The 16,600-nt window shown below is 44.9% G+C and overlaps 1 protein-coding gene across 2 annotated transcripts in view; it reads left to right on the top strand.

Annotated features, from left to right (window-relative positions):
* The window catches only part of LOC306715347 (nck-associated protein 5-like), a 118,277-nt gene that overhangs the window by 31,280 nt on the left and 70,397 nt on the right, over positions 1-16,600 (top strand). For both annotated transcript variants that reach the window (XM_079185674.1, XM_079185675.1), the window contains exon 3: positions 9,602-9,675. In XM_079185674.1, coding sequence (XP_079041800.1) covers positions 9,602-9,675 — 74 coding nt within the window. The remainder of the gene's footprint in view (positions 1-9,601; positions 9,676-16,600) is intronic.

Here is a 16,600-nt window from a genome sequence, read left to right as displayed (position 1 = left end):
TTTACAAACGGATACACACACACACAACTCTCATTCATCCAGTCGCATGCTCATTCCTTCCTGAACACATGCATCTTTGCTAAAACCTCACTATTTAAAACTGTTTAAAACTCGTCCGGACTCGTAAATGTGAGATTGTTCATGCATCATGTACTCTATATTTGGATTCTGTGTTCACCACGGAGGCATGCGAGAAAAACAATGTTGTCCACATGAGTGATGTATGGTAATTTTGTGGGTGAAATATTCCTTGAATCTGTTGATCGTTTGTGCAGAAAATGTTTCATCTCCACATGTCTGTTGTCCCTACAAGACATTTCTAGCCTACCATGGGGAGCATAGCTCATCTGTTCATCTCCATAAATAACAGGACCAATGTGGTCAATCCATCTTCTGACCTACAAGGGGAACAATGCAGAAGGCCCTAGCATGTCCCGCACAATGCCGCTATCACACAGGACGTGTGTAACGCCACGGCTCGCATGCTGAAGGTAATGCTTTCAGGGGTAGGGGGCATCTGACGGTGAGCTATTGTGACCCCCTCAAAATGAAGCCGCTTCTCACTTCAATCGGCCTATCGGAGGGCCCCGGGTTGAGAAATGGCTTCCAGAGGGTTCAGAGAATGCGAGAGCGTTCGCTAAAAGGGGCCTGCCCCAGATAAAGAGGGTTAGCTGAGTAAACAAATAATAATGATGGAACACTGTTGTTATTGTAAGAGCAAATAGCTGGCCTAAGCAAAGGAAGTTCGGGTCCTTGCTCTGCGACATTTTCCCACAGTAGCGTAATTATCACATTCTGATCCTAAAATATCTCAAACGTCTCAGGATATGAAATCCACAAAGCAACATTTCTATACAAACAAATATCTGAATTGAGGCTCCTGTTAGGGCGCTCGGTTATGATAACGATGGAAATTTGATTTATTTATCAGATAGACCTTTGACACGCTGTTTCATATTTTTTTGGGGGGGGCCCTCAAAAGTTCTTTACACAGAGAAATCCAATATGTTTCAATCCCGTGACAAGCGAGTATTCAAGTCCACTGATGTCACTCCGTTTGAGAGGCTTAAACAGAAACTCATGTCAAATTCTTCCCCGGCTCCCATCTGGAAGAAATAAAACAAATATGGCTGCTAAAAATAAGACTCCACTTGAGATGATAACAAGGATTTAGTACCATTAACTGTGTAAATACAGTGTGCTGTTGGCCCCAGATTCATATTAAAATTCCTTCCCAACCTGGATGAGCTCTGACTGTAGAAAGCCCCCTGAAATAGGCTTCAATAATGCCTTTCAAAAGTCGATGATGGTCGATTTAAATATTTTATGCTGTTGAATTATTGGACTCTCAGTCCTCTCTCAGATCACTTGACGGAGTGCGCTGCACTGAGAGGTCTTTGTTCACATTGACCCATGAATTAGATGCAGCTAAAGTCGGGTGCAGACGATCTCTTCAAGCCAAAATCGCTGCCCTGACATGGGAACTGTAATATAAGGACAAAATAACTTCCACTGAGCTTTGTAGTCTGTCTGCTATAAAGGAGCCTGTTTTACATTGAAATGGTGGCGGCATCACGTTTCACAAACGGTTGCAAACTCTACAGGGCGGTTGCATGCTGAAAGTAAAACATCATTTCATGTTCAGGTTGTATGTTATTTGGTTTAGCTGTAACTGTCAATAAAAGGTCAAATGACAATGTGAAAGAGGGACAGGCTTACCGATGAATATCTCTACTTTGCAGGCTTGCTATATGGCTTTGGCTGATAATATCAGTTTACACTGACCCTTTTAAAAATAAACTCCACTACCTGTGATCCTCAAATGTTCACTGTTTCTAACAAAAGCACAGCAATTTAGGGCAATTTGAGATGGAAGCTCCAGTGAACAAGCACAAAAGAAGGCATTGTTAAACGTAAATGTATTATTTAACGGGGGAAGTTCACTCAGGACATTCTTATTTACAGCAGTGCCTCGGGGGTGGGGGTTACCTAGATTTACACCATCTTCATCAGGGCTACTGCAGTGTGTAATGTCGGCTACTGGGCATCTCCATTGACTGTGTTGGTCAGGGGCACAAATCTGTTTGGGGAAGCGCTTTTTGGCCACAAGCCTGTTTTGTTAACCCCGAGGCTGCTGCCACCCCCGCAGTCGACCTAGAAAGATGCACCGAGCATGAACACGTCGATCACCCCCCGTGCATCGCCACAGAAATTATTTATGACCATGGGAATAATCATAGCACTGAGTCCTGAAGGAGAGGTCAAAAGTCACCACAACCCATCTTTTCACCTTCCTCCTTATTATTCCTCTACCTCCCCCGTGTTAAAAAATAAATCACCACACTGTATCTTGATCCGCTCTCCGTCGCTGTCAGGTCAGATGGAAAATGTGGATCTGATAAGCATGAGTGGCACAGGTGGGTTCGGGATGACAGCTGCGCAAACAAACCGCGTCCTCCTTGTCACATTACCATTTCCCCGGTTATGGTTGCTTGCATGCCTGCAGGCGCTATCTCCCCTCCCCATCCCGAGGCAGGGAGACGCGGAGAAAGGAAAATCACAAGCTGACATTAATGCTTTTCTCGAGCAGGAATGCAACGCTTTGCCTCCAACGCTTGCGTCGACATCTGCCCGGCACCTGGTTCGGCAGACTCGGCGCACAGACAGGCTCCCCGTCAATAAATCAGACCTCTGGATTAAACAGCGGAGAAGCTCTGATAAAGCTGAGGCCTGGAGCTAATGCACGTGAAATGTCAGGGAATCTGACAAATAAATATCTCGGTATACACACGCTTGGAAGTCATGAGATTGTCACAGCTGAGCTTTGGCAGAGTCGGTAGTGCTTTTATTTTTTCTCTCGATGTCGTCAGTTCGGTTAATGAGTTAGGGCTCTGTGCTTACATTTCTACAGTATCCGAGTGTAATCCTGGGCCTGTAGAAGGCACCGCTGACAAACCGGTGAGCTGGAACAAAGCTACTAAAGCGTAGTGTGAAGTAAGCGCTGGCCAACATGATGACACAAAGCATACCATCAAACTGTAATGAGAAGAGGCGAGAATCGCTGGAGAGGTGAGCTGTACGGCGCAGATAATGCTGAATGGATCCTCTCGAGGGCCTTTTACTCAATCGGTAACGTGCCTAATTTCCCGTGAAAGAACGGAGTCATCACTACTAGATCGGCCCTCTCTCGCAAATGCTTCAGCTACAGTGTGGCTCGGTTAGGTGCGGCGCCTGTCTGTCAAAGCCTGCATAAACAGAAGCCCAACTTCCCCCTGTGAACCAACCAACATCTGTTTAATATCAACTCTCTGCTCTGATCTGCCCCTTCCCCTGTCACTGTCCCAACTCTAATTCCCCCCTTGCTCTTTGTCTCTTTCCTCTGGTTCGTGACTCAACTGATGTTTGGATTAAATCGTTGACATCATCTAGAAAGGGTTACAGATAATGTTGATTGAGGTAATTGAATTAAACCATCAAATATGAACACTGTACTGCTTTTTGGCTACTTTGCTCATCAGTTAGAGGGAAGTCGATGGCCTGCGTTTGTTGACACCGTTTGGCTCTCCTCTCTAGTCTGTCAACACAGATGAGGATTTATCTTCTTTCCAATTTTCGGTGTCCTCCCATTTCTTTGTTGTTCTCTTCTCTCAGATCCTTTTTTTTTCTTCTCACTGGCTTTTTTCTCTCCCTTCCAGCAGCCTCTCTATTTTCCCTGTGCTCCTCTGGGTTTCCAGGTCCAGGTTTCCTTTTCATTTCTGTCATCGCCAATCACCCTCCCTTTCCAAGTACACCTGGCTGAATATTGGCCCCCAGATGATAATAAAACCCAGCAACCCCCGGGCTTGTAAAACTCTGGGCAGGGGCGCACCGCAGACTTCTACCCCCTGTACGTTCCCTGTTTCCTCGATTCCCATCCTGTCTGGAAACATCGGCACCGGCGGGTGTGTATTTGTTTTTATTCCTAAAAGCAGCATTCCTCGACCGCTCCTCCCTGATGTGTGTTTTTGCAGATTTAAAACTGAGGCTGAGAGCACGAGAGAAAGGGGAGAGATTTAGAGACAAAGGATTTTTTTTATTTTGAAACATAAGCAACTGCCACCCACGTTTACCTACTTGTCTTGATTCAACGAGTCAGAACTGCACATGCATGCACTCGCGTATACCTTCACCCGCTCGTCCACACAGGTAGCTCTGTGGAAGTGATCAAATAGCAACGTCAGGTCCGATGTATTTCATTCCTCGGCTACTTTTTCAACTCTCCCCTGTGAGATTTACAGGGTGAACAGCTTTGCCACTGTTCCCAACAGGCATGAATGGCTCACTCTGTCAAACCCAAAGAGCAGAGGAGGAGCCCAAACAGACGGAGGGTTATTTGAGCGTTGGACGTATCTCAATGTTTGGAAAGATAATCTGCGGGGATTTGGATTCCTGACTGTGGCGAGGTGTTGATGTTTGGGCTGGGCCCGGGCCGTAGGTGCTGCTGGAGGAAGAACATCAGATAACCCCAAACTGCTGAAACTCTCCCTAGATGATGAACAGGCTCCCTTTTGTATCTCAAGTAATCCATATTCCCCGACACTCCTCCAGGTAGGCAGATGAAGAATATCCTGCTCACTGGAGGCATTTGTTACACGGATGTCCTCGACTCAATAAAGCTTCTGTTGGTCTGGTCTCCAGAAGCTCTACGGTCATTGAGGTTCTGGGTACAACTAAACAGTACAGTGCTCGGCTCAGTTTCGGCATCATTTATTGAGTGACGCTTCATTAATTATGAGGTTGTAAGGGCCTTGATTATTTGTGTTCAGTCTTCAAAATAGTTTGATAGATTCATTGATTCTGCAAAACGGATGATGTTCAGTGCCAACAGTCTCTATTGAAAGTTCGTGGTTATGGCAAAAACACTATGGTTAAGATATGTTTAGGTTTAGTCAGTATGTAAACGTTAGTTATACGATTTTCATGAAATCATTTTTCATGCCATTACCTCTCCATGTAGGAGTTTTTATAGCTTATGGTGGAGTTCGCCATTCAAGTGTTAAATTGCCGCCATGCACAAGAGATTCAGGGGAATTAATGTATTGAATCCAGCACTACTCATTATTTGCTCATCGTTTACTTTACTGTCTTTTCACCGTCACATCTGTGTTAAGATGCTGCTGATGGTGGCTTTTTTCGAAGCAGCTCCAGGAAAGGAAATGTATTTATCACTGATTAATAGATGCATCTTCATCATCTAAGAAACAAGACGTGGCCGGCTGATCAGTTTTAATCAGTGGATGTGTGGTGTTGCCTGGACTGGAATCTTAAGTATAAGGTTAGGCGACTAAAACACTTTGGGAAAGATTGTTGGCTACGGTTAGGCGAACTTGAACCAATCATCCTTTTCCTTTATGAATCCATCAAATCATTGTGATCCAGGAAACAGTCGTCCTTCTTTTCAAGCCTGACACCAAGTGACAGATCAAGCTGACAGCACACAGATGTTAGTGTCTTTTTCCCAATTGAAAAATCACACATCTTAACCTGAGTAGCTGCCCTCTCCAATGATAGAAAGCAGGGCTATCGGCTGAGTTATCAGGCTCTGAGGATATGAGAGCTCGATGGCTGGCCTGATTCTATGACACCAAGTCTTTGGGATGTGAGTGAAGACCTCTGAGCGACGGATCATCTGAACCGAGCCTCAAAACATGCTGATAAGACTAATGAATTTAACCGAGGCTGGCTGATACGCAGAGACCTGCTACAAGCAGAGGCAGGTTTCAAGAAATCTGCAGGCAGACACCATTAGTCATGCTGATTATTTCATTACCTCGCTACGATAGGATCACAGTCATTTTCAATTACATTGGCATACGGGGATACATTTTCATTAATGCTGATTAAATTTGCTACGTGTACATCTTTGCTGACAATGTGCACATAAACTTTGGAGTATTGGATGGCAGGAGTATTTGTCTGCAAACCTAGGCGTGTCTTTGGCAGGAGGCCAAGACTAACAGTCGTATCAGATGTGATATATCCCCAACACCTTGAAAAGTCACTGTCATAATTCATTCTCAAGTGTGCCATAAAAATACACGCAGAGAGGAATCTTACATTCTATTTGCATAACCTTTTGAAATGCAGGAGCCCGTGTGGAAGCTCCGCGTTCTGTCAAACCTGCAGCTCAGGGTTTGCAGTTGGTTTTACAGTCCCAGAGGCCACGCTGGCATGTCATCATCGGTATGTGCACAACTCGTGGCAAGCAGAGATAGGTTGAGGGTGGAGTGGGAGGAGGTTGTGACCTTGTCTTTGGCAGGGTCCTGACCCCCGAGCTCACTTCAGGGGCTACAAGGTGTCTTATCTGCAACGCCAGCCTCTTGATCTTTTGACACATCAAGGTGGTGGAGGGGAACTCCTCATAGCAAGGAACGGCACCTTGACCTCCACACCAGTGGGTCAGAGTTTTATCTAGCTTAAGGTTTATTTGTTTTTTTTTCCAGTCAACTCCAAAGAGAACTATATAAGAACCAGACACAGTCTAGAATGTGATTCCATCCCTCTTAATCTTTAAGAATGTGTGAAAGAGCAAAGCGTGCCAGTCGGCCTCATGTGGATGAATAATGCATCTGATGTTTTATTACTGAAGAATCTGGACCATTGATCTTCAACAGATTGCGTTTGGTTTGTGTGTCAGTCAGACTGTCTGTTTGTGTGGATTTTAACAGAAGTGTGTCTTCTTGTTTTTCCTCCACCCCCCATCCCTGCTCCTCAGTGCCTGAGCAGTGGGAGGGGCGGTGCTCATATTTTAAAATTTCATAAAGGCACACGAGCAGTTGGAGGGGACTAGATGTGAGCAGGGTGTGGGGTGGGGGGGGCTCAGCCGTCTGCAGCTTACAGCTCTTAGGACGTTTTAACCACTGTAAGGAATTGTTGGGCTGTACTGCAGTTGCGAGAGAGCACTGGTCCTGAGAAATATACCTCCGATAAAGTCTCAAGTCAGTAAATTCAGTCTACACGTCAGTACCTGGGCCTCATGGGAACCGTGCAGCTTTCACTCGCGCCGTAAAACCGTCAGAAATAATGCCTGGCTGAAGATATAACACGCGGCATTACGTATACGAGTCATGCTTTTAAATCTGGGCTTTAAATACCCTCCCACTTCACATGACAACAAGCACGCTGCATTCTCTGCATTCCTTCATGTGCGCCGAGGATTATTTCAGTGCCCTGTCATTAGGAGAGGTCTACGCGATGACAACACAGACTCAGGCAGCTTTGCTTCACGTTTGATGTGGCCTGTAAATATTTCCCCTGACATGGGGCTCTCATGAAGAAGGTTCCCCTTTGTGCGGCAGCCGAACTCATTATGGGATCGTGTTGCTAATGGTCTTTCAGAGACGGACGTTTTACCCCAGACTGTTTTTCTCGTCTGCTTGAGAAAAAAAAGTCACACATTTTTCTTGATGAGATGGCAGAGTGGGAATGAAAGCATGCTGGTTTTGACTGCATTCTGTATTTAATAATGCACAAGGCTTGCTGTTACTGCAGAACACCACGGTCTGATATTTGGAAGACAAAGATTTCACAACTTCATCCCATCCACCCCTAAGTTAGGACAACTTCAAAAAAGCATCAAGAGAATGATTTGCTGTGGTTTTGCTATTGATTAACTGCTGTTGGAGCCAACAGTAAATTTAACTTTGGGAACTTAGCTGAGCGCTAATGGCTTCCCAGCTTGGGTGTGAGTGGCACTCTGAGACTAGCAGATGGCTTTGGGGCACTGTTGTTTAATACTGCAATTGGTTGCCTTCCAAATGAAAGATTTATCGCACTGATTAAGTCAAAATGAATGATGATGATGTAGAGATTAGTACTTGATGTCTTTCTTGTTTAAATAGCGGAAAGTTTGACAGGAATTGGAAAATGTCGCTCCGCGCTTTTCAGCATCGATCTGTTGTCGTGCTGTGGCGTCGGCCCTATTTGCCTAATGGTCACACAGAGTGCCCTTGACTGGCGACTCGGCAGGACGCCTGGGCCCCTGCCATGGTCTGCTGGCATCGGGGGCGAGCTGGTGGTGATGGGTGTCTTTTGAGTGGCGGTCTCAGATGGGAGATCAAGTGCGATAATTGCTTGAGAAGCAGCAGTGGGAGAGCGGCACCGTGGGAGGAGCGGGGACACGAAACAACTGCACTTACTGTATTTAGACCAGAGCTTGTTCTTCGTAACATCTGGCCTAATGCGAGTTTTCTCTCAAGGCCACAGGTTAAAAAAAGCTCATGCAGTGATAGCAGAAGTACTTTAAGTCTGGTCGGGCCCCAGAGGTGGGTCATATGGAGGTCAGAATCTGTCTATGCAAATAATTAGAAGTTCTTCAGCTGTGATAAAGGCTTTAAGATGCACCGTGACCTGTAAACATGTGTTTTGTGGACAGACTGTTGTGTTGTTGTTCATGGTTGCATTAAATGGTAATATGGTTCTGTTATTTTTATCCACCCGATCCACAGAAATTCCCCAGAAATATGCATTGTTTTGATACGTCTCATTGTTCCAAAAGTTTCATTTCCATATAGACCTAACTGTTATTTGCACACATGCTAATGTTTCGTTTTCAGGGTATAACAACAGGGGTCCTCCGAAAAGTTGCTGTGTTTTGGCTTCTTTTGTTTTCAAGTTATTTTTCAAAAGAATCTGTTTGTGTTTCACGGATGGGCTTTATCTTTGCCATCGACTAATTAGAGAACAGAAACAGCTCAGGGGTAGGCGATATATAAAACAGAATACGAGAGAAGGTTTTATTATGAGGTCAGAGAAATAAATGGCTCACAGATACTACTTTTCCTTGTACACTGAGATTCCAGGACTTGTGACCGCTTCATGGGAATCCCCGTTATTCAATTAGACTTTGCGAGCACATGACCAGACTGTCTAGAAATCAATGAAGAGCATCTGTCCCAGTGAGATAACCGTTTACCCAGGAGATGCGTCATGAGCCGTCAAGCTAACCTCTAATTCATTAGTCTGAAACTTAGATCGCACTGATCTGACAGCGTCAAGTCGCAACTGGCTGTGTTATGTACTGTAGGTAGACCTCAAATATCTGAAAACCCAGATGGTTGAGGTACTATGTGTCCCATTTCTTACGGTTGCACTTCCCCCCCTTCTGCTTTATGTAGTCGGACCACTAAAAGGCAAATCATTAGGCCACGGCCAAGAAATCCTGACATCTGCTTTTTCCATTCTGCTCTTAGCCTTAGCTCATTTCGTCCGTGCTGTAACTCAGTAGCACACATTTTGAGTGTGGACTATTCCCAGCTGACATTACACAGCTGGGCTTGCTTCTGGGCCAGCCGTTATACCAAGAGCTGCTTCTGGAGTTACACGCAGAGAGAAAGAGACTAAACTGATTAATCGCACCTTTTCAAAACTACTTCTGTTCTGTTCTTCACGCATCTATGAAAACAAAGTGGAGGAAATACACAGTCCAGACACGATTTTACAGCATCAACGTTTAGGATGACGGTTGACTTCGCCTGTGTTTCCAATTAACCTGTATTCGGTGTGAGCGCTTGAACACTGACTCCATTGTTTACTTTTGGCTTTTCTCATCTCTTCCTGGCAGGAATACATGGAGGCCAACAAATGCATTGACGAGCTTCTCAAACAGCTTGACGAGGAACGCCGAAATGTCCGAAGGTAAGAGGTTCTTAAGATGTTTGGGCAGATGTTTTATTGCCGAAGGACATCAGCAGCTGCCTGCAATCCATTCCCGACCGCAGGCAGCAGAACAATGTTGTTTGGTTTTGAGCTCGAGACAAGCTTTGTACGCTGTTCTTGAGAAATGCTTTTTGTGCTGGAAACACACTAAAAAGTGTCAGACAAAGGGGAGACTCTCGGCCCAGTGTGGGGTTGACTGGGGGCATTTCTCATGGAGGTCCTTCGGAGCAGATTTGCCCAGACAATGGGAATGAAGAGCTTATGGAGATGCCAATCTAATGACCTTGTCCCCTCCGTGCTCCTATCTTTCTAGCCCTTCCAGTGATGCTCTGCCCCCATAGAAAAAGAAGAGACAATTTTTTAAACTTCACCCTCTTTTGTACAACCCTCTCTCCATCTCAATGGAGATATATTCCCCCGGCTCAAAGTAATTTTCCCCCTGAGTGAGCAGAGAGGGGCTGGGGGTTGGACACAGGGGTAAAAGGGTCTCAGGGTGGGTGGCTAGGGGGGGATGGATGACCACTGACCATCCCCTTTACTAGGCCAGGGCAGCCCTTTAATAAAGGAAGTGATGTGTAAAGGAATGACCCTCCCGTCTATGTCATCCCCACCCCTCTTTATAAGACAGGGGAGTCATCTTTGGTGACACCCGGAGTGACCTAATGGCCACTTAGAAAGACCAAAGTGTCTGTGGAGGGACTGACCTGCGTTTGGGCCAGAGGACCAAGTGGTTTCAAAGCCGTGAACTTGTAGAGGCTCCCGTTGATTGGAGTGGCTGTCTTTAACCACCATCAGCCCTGTAGTTCATGTTTTACTTTTGGTTAAATGCTTATCGTTTCCAGTTTCCAAAAGTTTGACTTGAATTTTAGATGTAGGTTTACGTGCCTCTTCCTCGTAGACCTGATGAAGCTGGATTTACTGTCACCCAGGGAGAAGCTGTCTGCTGTAAACTTAGTTGAAAGTAGGATTTGCCATTTGAACTAAACTAAGGATCAGAGTCCATCACATACGTGCTGAATATGGTGACAATGCCAGCGACCACTGAGCACCAGTGCTTCCTCCTGTTGAGATGCAAGCATCTACTCAGCCACTGCTTTAAAATCCCTCACGTCTTTGAAAGGCACAGTTTTCAGGAACACCATACCACCAGGCAGGATTTCTACACATTTCTTTTCCAGCGTTGGGCAATTCAGTGTCGACAGTGATAAATGACTTCACAAAGGCTTTTGTTCAGCTAAAACATAGACGGAGACTCAAACTACCCGCCTCCTTCCCCTTATTAAGCAGCATCTCACGATGCTATAGATGTCTCCCTCCACCCCTCAGAATATGGGGCCCATCAATCCGTCAGTAGGAGAAAGAGAAGCCCTTACATTCCTCTGGTTCTCTGCATCCCTACTTGATGACCCAGTGACCCGCTGCATTCATGTCTCTCATTGTGACATATTATGGGGTAGTTTCACGCTGGTGAAGTACACAGATTTGACAGTCATGACTTCTTTTTAAACCAGACTACATTTTGGAGTTACTAATGATATATCAAATATCCCTCCCGTTGTGTCAAATGAACATGCGTCTTTGTTTTTGTTTTTAAAAAGGAGATTCTGAGCCTTTAAAAGATGAAGTATCTAACATTGGAGCGTATTTCAAATCAACAGGTTGCCGGTGTTGAAAAAACGAATACACAAACTAAAGACGGTTTTCTGTTTTTGATTGTCTGTCAGAAGCATCTGCTGCATCCTCAACATCCCAAAGCCCCGCGCACACACAGATTGTCACACACAGTCCCTCGCGTTCAGTCGCAGCCTCGCTGCTCGATGAAGCACAAAACCCCAGTGGGATGCTGGCCGGGCTTTCCTGCTCCCTCTATTCAATGTGACCACGTCCTTGACAGACGGAAACAAAAGCTCAGCGGCACAGTGTCAACATCAGATGGAGCAAATCCTAATTTGGCAACGTTCGATGCAGCGTACAGTAGTACGCTGACCCGGGGTTTCCAGTTATTCAGCATTTGTTTTGCAATCATTCAGTATGATGACATGTCTTTTGAAAGGGTTACAGCATCGTAAGTAGTGGCTCTGAAATGCTGGCGACACACAGTTGTAAATTGATGGAAAATAGTTTATTACAGCCTTCTGCTGAGTGACAGACATGTGTAGGAGGGACATATGGATGTTCTGCAGCGTTAAAAAGCATGACGGGCGGGGAGTTAGTTTGCATGACCTCTTTCTGACAAGCTGCTGTGTCAAGGCACCGTGACTGTGTAATCTTCCCTGTGGATTAAAACAATGTAGATTAGATTTTTTTTTTTCCCCGGCTCTATCTCTGCGTCCACATATTATGCCACTCTTGAGCTGAGCTGGTGTTTCCCTGAATCTTCTCCAGACCTTGTTTTCAGTGGGTTGAGTGTGGCCGGTATCAGGTCACATGGCCCGAAGCTGGCCTCACCTGCCATTTTCTGCCTGCCGGAGCAGATGGCGTTTGTCTGTGACCCCTTCCACACCTTGGAGGACAGGGAGGGATGAGGAGGGTGGCCGGCAGGCAGGAGGCCCCCGCGTGGAGTGAGTGGGAGGTGGGGAGGTGGGGAGGGGGAGGCAGGGGACTCAGCTGGAGAACCAAGGGGCTTGGGACAGGTTGCGTGAAGCAGGCGGCTGCAGCTGCAGCCCCAAGCCGAAAGGACATTAGGACGACATCTGCTGATCAATAAGCTATTTGTCATGTTCATAGAGCAACGGTGCTTGGAAGACGGCAGAGAGTGGAGGTCAGATCAGATGAGCGCTTATCTGAGGGATTATAGCTAATTGGACTTTCTTTGTGTAAGTGAATTTGCGAGTTTCCTGTAACTGCTTAACATTAAACGTTGGATTTTGGATTGTGAATTTGAAAGCAACTCTCAAAACCTGACTGTATGTTTAAGTTTATTTTGAATGTCTGTCCTTCATCAGTAGAACTCCCTTTGAGTCATTTGGATAATCTTATTCCAACATTTCCTAATTGTTTTAAGCTTTTAAGATCACAGAGCAACTAATACAAATGGCAACAATTGTTTCAACTGAGGTTTAAGACTTCAAAAAAGTCTCTAAGAGCACTTTGAGTGACTTTGAGTGTTCCCCTAAATTTGTCAGTTGGGGGACTGACGGAAGAAAATGTCCTTGCACTCCCAAGAGGACGGCAGGACAAATGTGTGTTTATACTCATGGGAGAAAAAGACCACAGGCGCACGGAGCTGGGAAACAGCTTCACAAATCTGGACCTTGCTGATGTTACTACAAGGCATATCTGGCCTCAAAGACGCCTGTGTGCTGCCGGCAGTCTGAGCAAGATGAAAGGCTGTAATCCCCAGCTGAAGTATGTGGCGAGGCCTGCCCCGTCGATGAGGAGGCGGATAGCCTCCCGCAAACCCCTCCAACGCCCCGAGGGTCTGCCGTCTCGCTTGGGCAAGAGCCATGCATTTTACAACTTTAATTGGATAAGTTGACCGGTCTAATGCAATAATTTGATCATGCTAAGCTCCAAAGAGATCTAATACACTCTCGAAGTATATTTGTGTGCCCTCTGAAGTGAATGATTTATCCTAATCCATCCATTAGAGGTCACTTTAAGGCCCGGGAGTCCAGACTCTGAGATATCTCAAAGGAGCCTTCAGTGGGTAAATAAATCAATCCGTGAAACCTTCATCGGAAACCTTCAGGCACTGGTGGAATTTAGAAACAGAGAAACTCAGTGGGTGGTTTTCCTCAAGATTTTCTTTGTGTTTTTCTAAAATAAGCACAGCAGTAACATCTACCGTCTAGCTCGCTTGTTAGCATGGAGCAGCATCTTGTTGATTTTCACCGTCGGTGAGGAGTTAACATAATGATGAACTCCCTGAAGCAATTAGTCGAGGAGGTGACGCTGCTGCTGCTGCCGCCATGTGACACAAGTCAACGCTCGCTACTTTATCTCGGCGAAGATTCACTAAGTCTGTCTGGCTTTGGATGCACTCGTCTCCCGAGTCCCGTAAACGCCAAAGAGCTCCAGCCCTGATTCATGCGCAAAAGTCCAGGCACGGCCAAAATACATGCATCAGTTTTATGGAGCTTATGAGAGGAAAAGGTTAATCGAATGGGTTAATGAAGCCTTTTACTGATGCTCCTCAAGGTCGTTTCATAGCTGCATTCCCATGCACACCAAGAGTCTTCCAGTGATATGCTATTCCTGCCCCCCCCCAGCTAAGCAGCTGTCTACTACTCTTATTTTTTAATCCTACTTAGCATCATGGATCTAACCGTTCCCTGCAGATATAGTGTTGTAATCATCACATTTTGTTAGTGGTTTCACAACATGCATACGCACTGTTTTATAGGACTTGTGACACGTATTCTTGGCATTTGGATTGAATGGGGTATTATCTGCATTCCTAGAAGCAATTAGCTGTGTTTAAGAGCTGAGGCTAATTACCACTGTCGTTAAGTGAGTTCTTAGGCACTAATCTGAATGTCTTGTTCTGTAGGAAAAGCAGAATTTTAGAATATCATTGTTTTTATCTGATTTCCAGCCACTCTGGCTTCGTCAGCTGAACGAGGGTTCGCACAACATTCAGGTCTATTAGCTTCTGTTGAGTTTCTCTCTCCTTTGTGCAGTGAAAAGATTTTTTTTTATCTACATCGTTGTTGTGAGAATGTGCTGTGGCTCCTTTTGTGCTCATGAAGGCGTGACGTTATTTTGGCTGTGTGCTGCAGAGAGCTTTGGAAAACATCCTCACGTAGAGATAAGACGAGCGATAGATCCTGTGTGGTTTAGATTGTTGAGAGATCCTGTGTGGTTTAGATTGTTGAGAGATCCTGTGTGGTTTTGGCTGGTGGGAGTCACAGTGGTTGCATCCACACTATTTACCTCCAGCAGCTAGCTACCTCCATGGTTGTCAGTCATTGGTTGAGTTGTTGATCTAAATCCATCAGGCCAAAATCATGCTAAAGGCACAATATGTATATGTATATATATATATATATATATTACAACAATAGAACATACTTCTGGATTTATTACCACAAATGTCAAGAAAAAGACATTTAATCAAAGAAAATCATTGGATTAAATTAAATTAAATCCCATTGGGAAGATGTTCAGACTATCTTGTTGCATAATCGTATAACTATAACCTCATTTTGAGAACGTGGGTAATGTAGTACACATCATGGTATCATGATGCCAGGTTGCTTTATGGCACTAAACAAGGATTCACTGACTGTCTTGATAAAAGTATTTGAACATCTATAACCTACTTCCACATTGAGTTTAGATAAATGTCAGCATATGTCTACTGTGTTTTTCATGTTGTAGTACTAACTCTGCTTTGTTGCTTTATGGCACTAAATAGTAATTCTGTGAGCAGTGAAATAAGTAAATGCTAATGGAAAAAACCATAAAGCACAGACCTCCTTGTGACGGGAAACAACAGGCTTGTGTGATTGTAAAAATGTGGTGTTAATTTGACTAGAACTAACAGTAGCACTAGTGTGAGGTACAGGATACCAGGAACATTAGTCATGGTATAATAGCCCCATTTGTTTACCATAATCGCACAAGGAAAGTATTTTTCTAAAGATTTACTGAAGATTAATCAAAGATTAACTCCAGGAACGTTAATCCTGCTCGTTCCAGTCTTGACGACTTTTTCCTCACAAATAGGAAAATGATGTATCACCGGACCACCGTCCCCGTTCCACCCCCGCCCCCCTGCCTAATGAAACATGACAGAGGTGCATTATCGCATTCATTGTATTACACTCTTCATGTTGCCACACAGAAGTTAAATGACACACACGCTCTGCGTCTCTGGAGGGACTCTCTGCAGCGTGACCCATCATGTGATCTGCATCTGTCTGGGCGTTTTGAGCTGTGTAGATCCTGAGCGGGCCTGTGTTGGGTAAACAAACACACTGTCTGTCTGCAGCTCCCCCCCTTCCCAAAAAGAGTCTCGCCATGTTGACAGCTAAATATCTCCTGGATGGATTGTAACCAGCCAAATGATTTTACACCCCTTACTTTGCCTTGTTGTATCAGACATTTAACGGCTATTCTCAGAAGCTTGTCTGAGCTTAAACACAGCGTACGAGCTAATCGTCTTCAGGCTGCTGGAGGGACCGGAAGGGCACAACGTTTTTCCTCTTCTCCTCCTGTGTGATTAATGTCTCTCTCGGAACACACACCTCAACCGGTCGAGTAATAACCCCCCCCCCCCCCCCCCCCCGGTCACCCCTGGTCGCTCATCTGAGATCAAGCTGCAGAGGATAGATGTCTTTGAGGAGAGTGTGGCGGATGGCTGGAGGATGTTTGTACATTCAACCACACAGAGTAACAAAGTACTTCTACTTGTTTACTTTTGAGGGAATGTATGAAATATTATAATTTTCGCCCCACTACGTTTATCTGACACAAAATATATGATAAGCTCGTAAAATATGATTAATTGCAACAGATTAAAGCTACCCTGGAGCTTAAAGCGAGTGAATTTAGCTCCAGCTACACTATAAACGTGATGCCTACATGTCGGCGTATCAATAATTGAACACTCTGAAAGGGGCCAGAATAAGTGGTTTTAGGCTTTTAGACCAAAGATATCACTGTGATGAAATGCGAACCATCAAGTCCAGTTTGAATAATACATATAAATACAGCACTATGAAAAACATTCTGGAGTCATTTCCTCACTGATTGTGTTGATGTTTGCCAGGTTGGTCTGGAAATAATAAAATACATAAATGAGATAAAGCCTTCCACAAATTAACTCCCAAAATACAATTTACATAAAGTAACAGGATCCATAGTTGTAATTTGACATTTCTGAATTGCTACTTTCACTTCAGTAAAGAATCTAAATACTTCTTCCACCGCTGCACACATACCACCACGACCGCTAGCG

Source organism: Pholis gunnellus, assembly GCF_910591455.1.
Source record: "Pholis gunnellus genome assembly, chromosome: 24".
NCBI classification, from domain to species: domain Eukaryota; kingdom Metazoa; phylum Chordata; class Actinopteri; order Perciformes; family Pholidae; genus Pholis; species Pholis gunnellus.
This window is presented reverse-complemented; position numbering and strand designations above follow the sequence as displayed.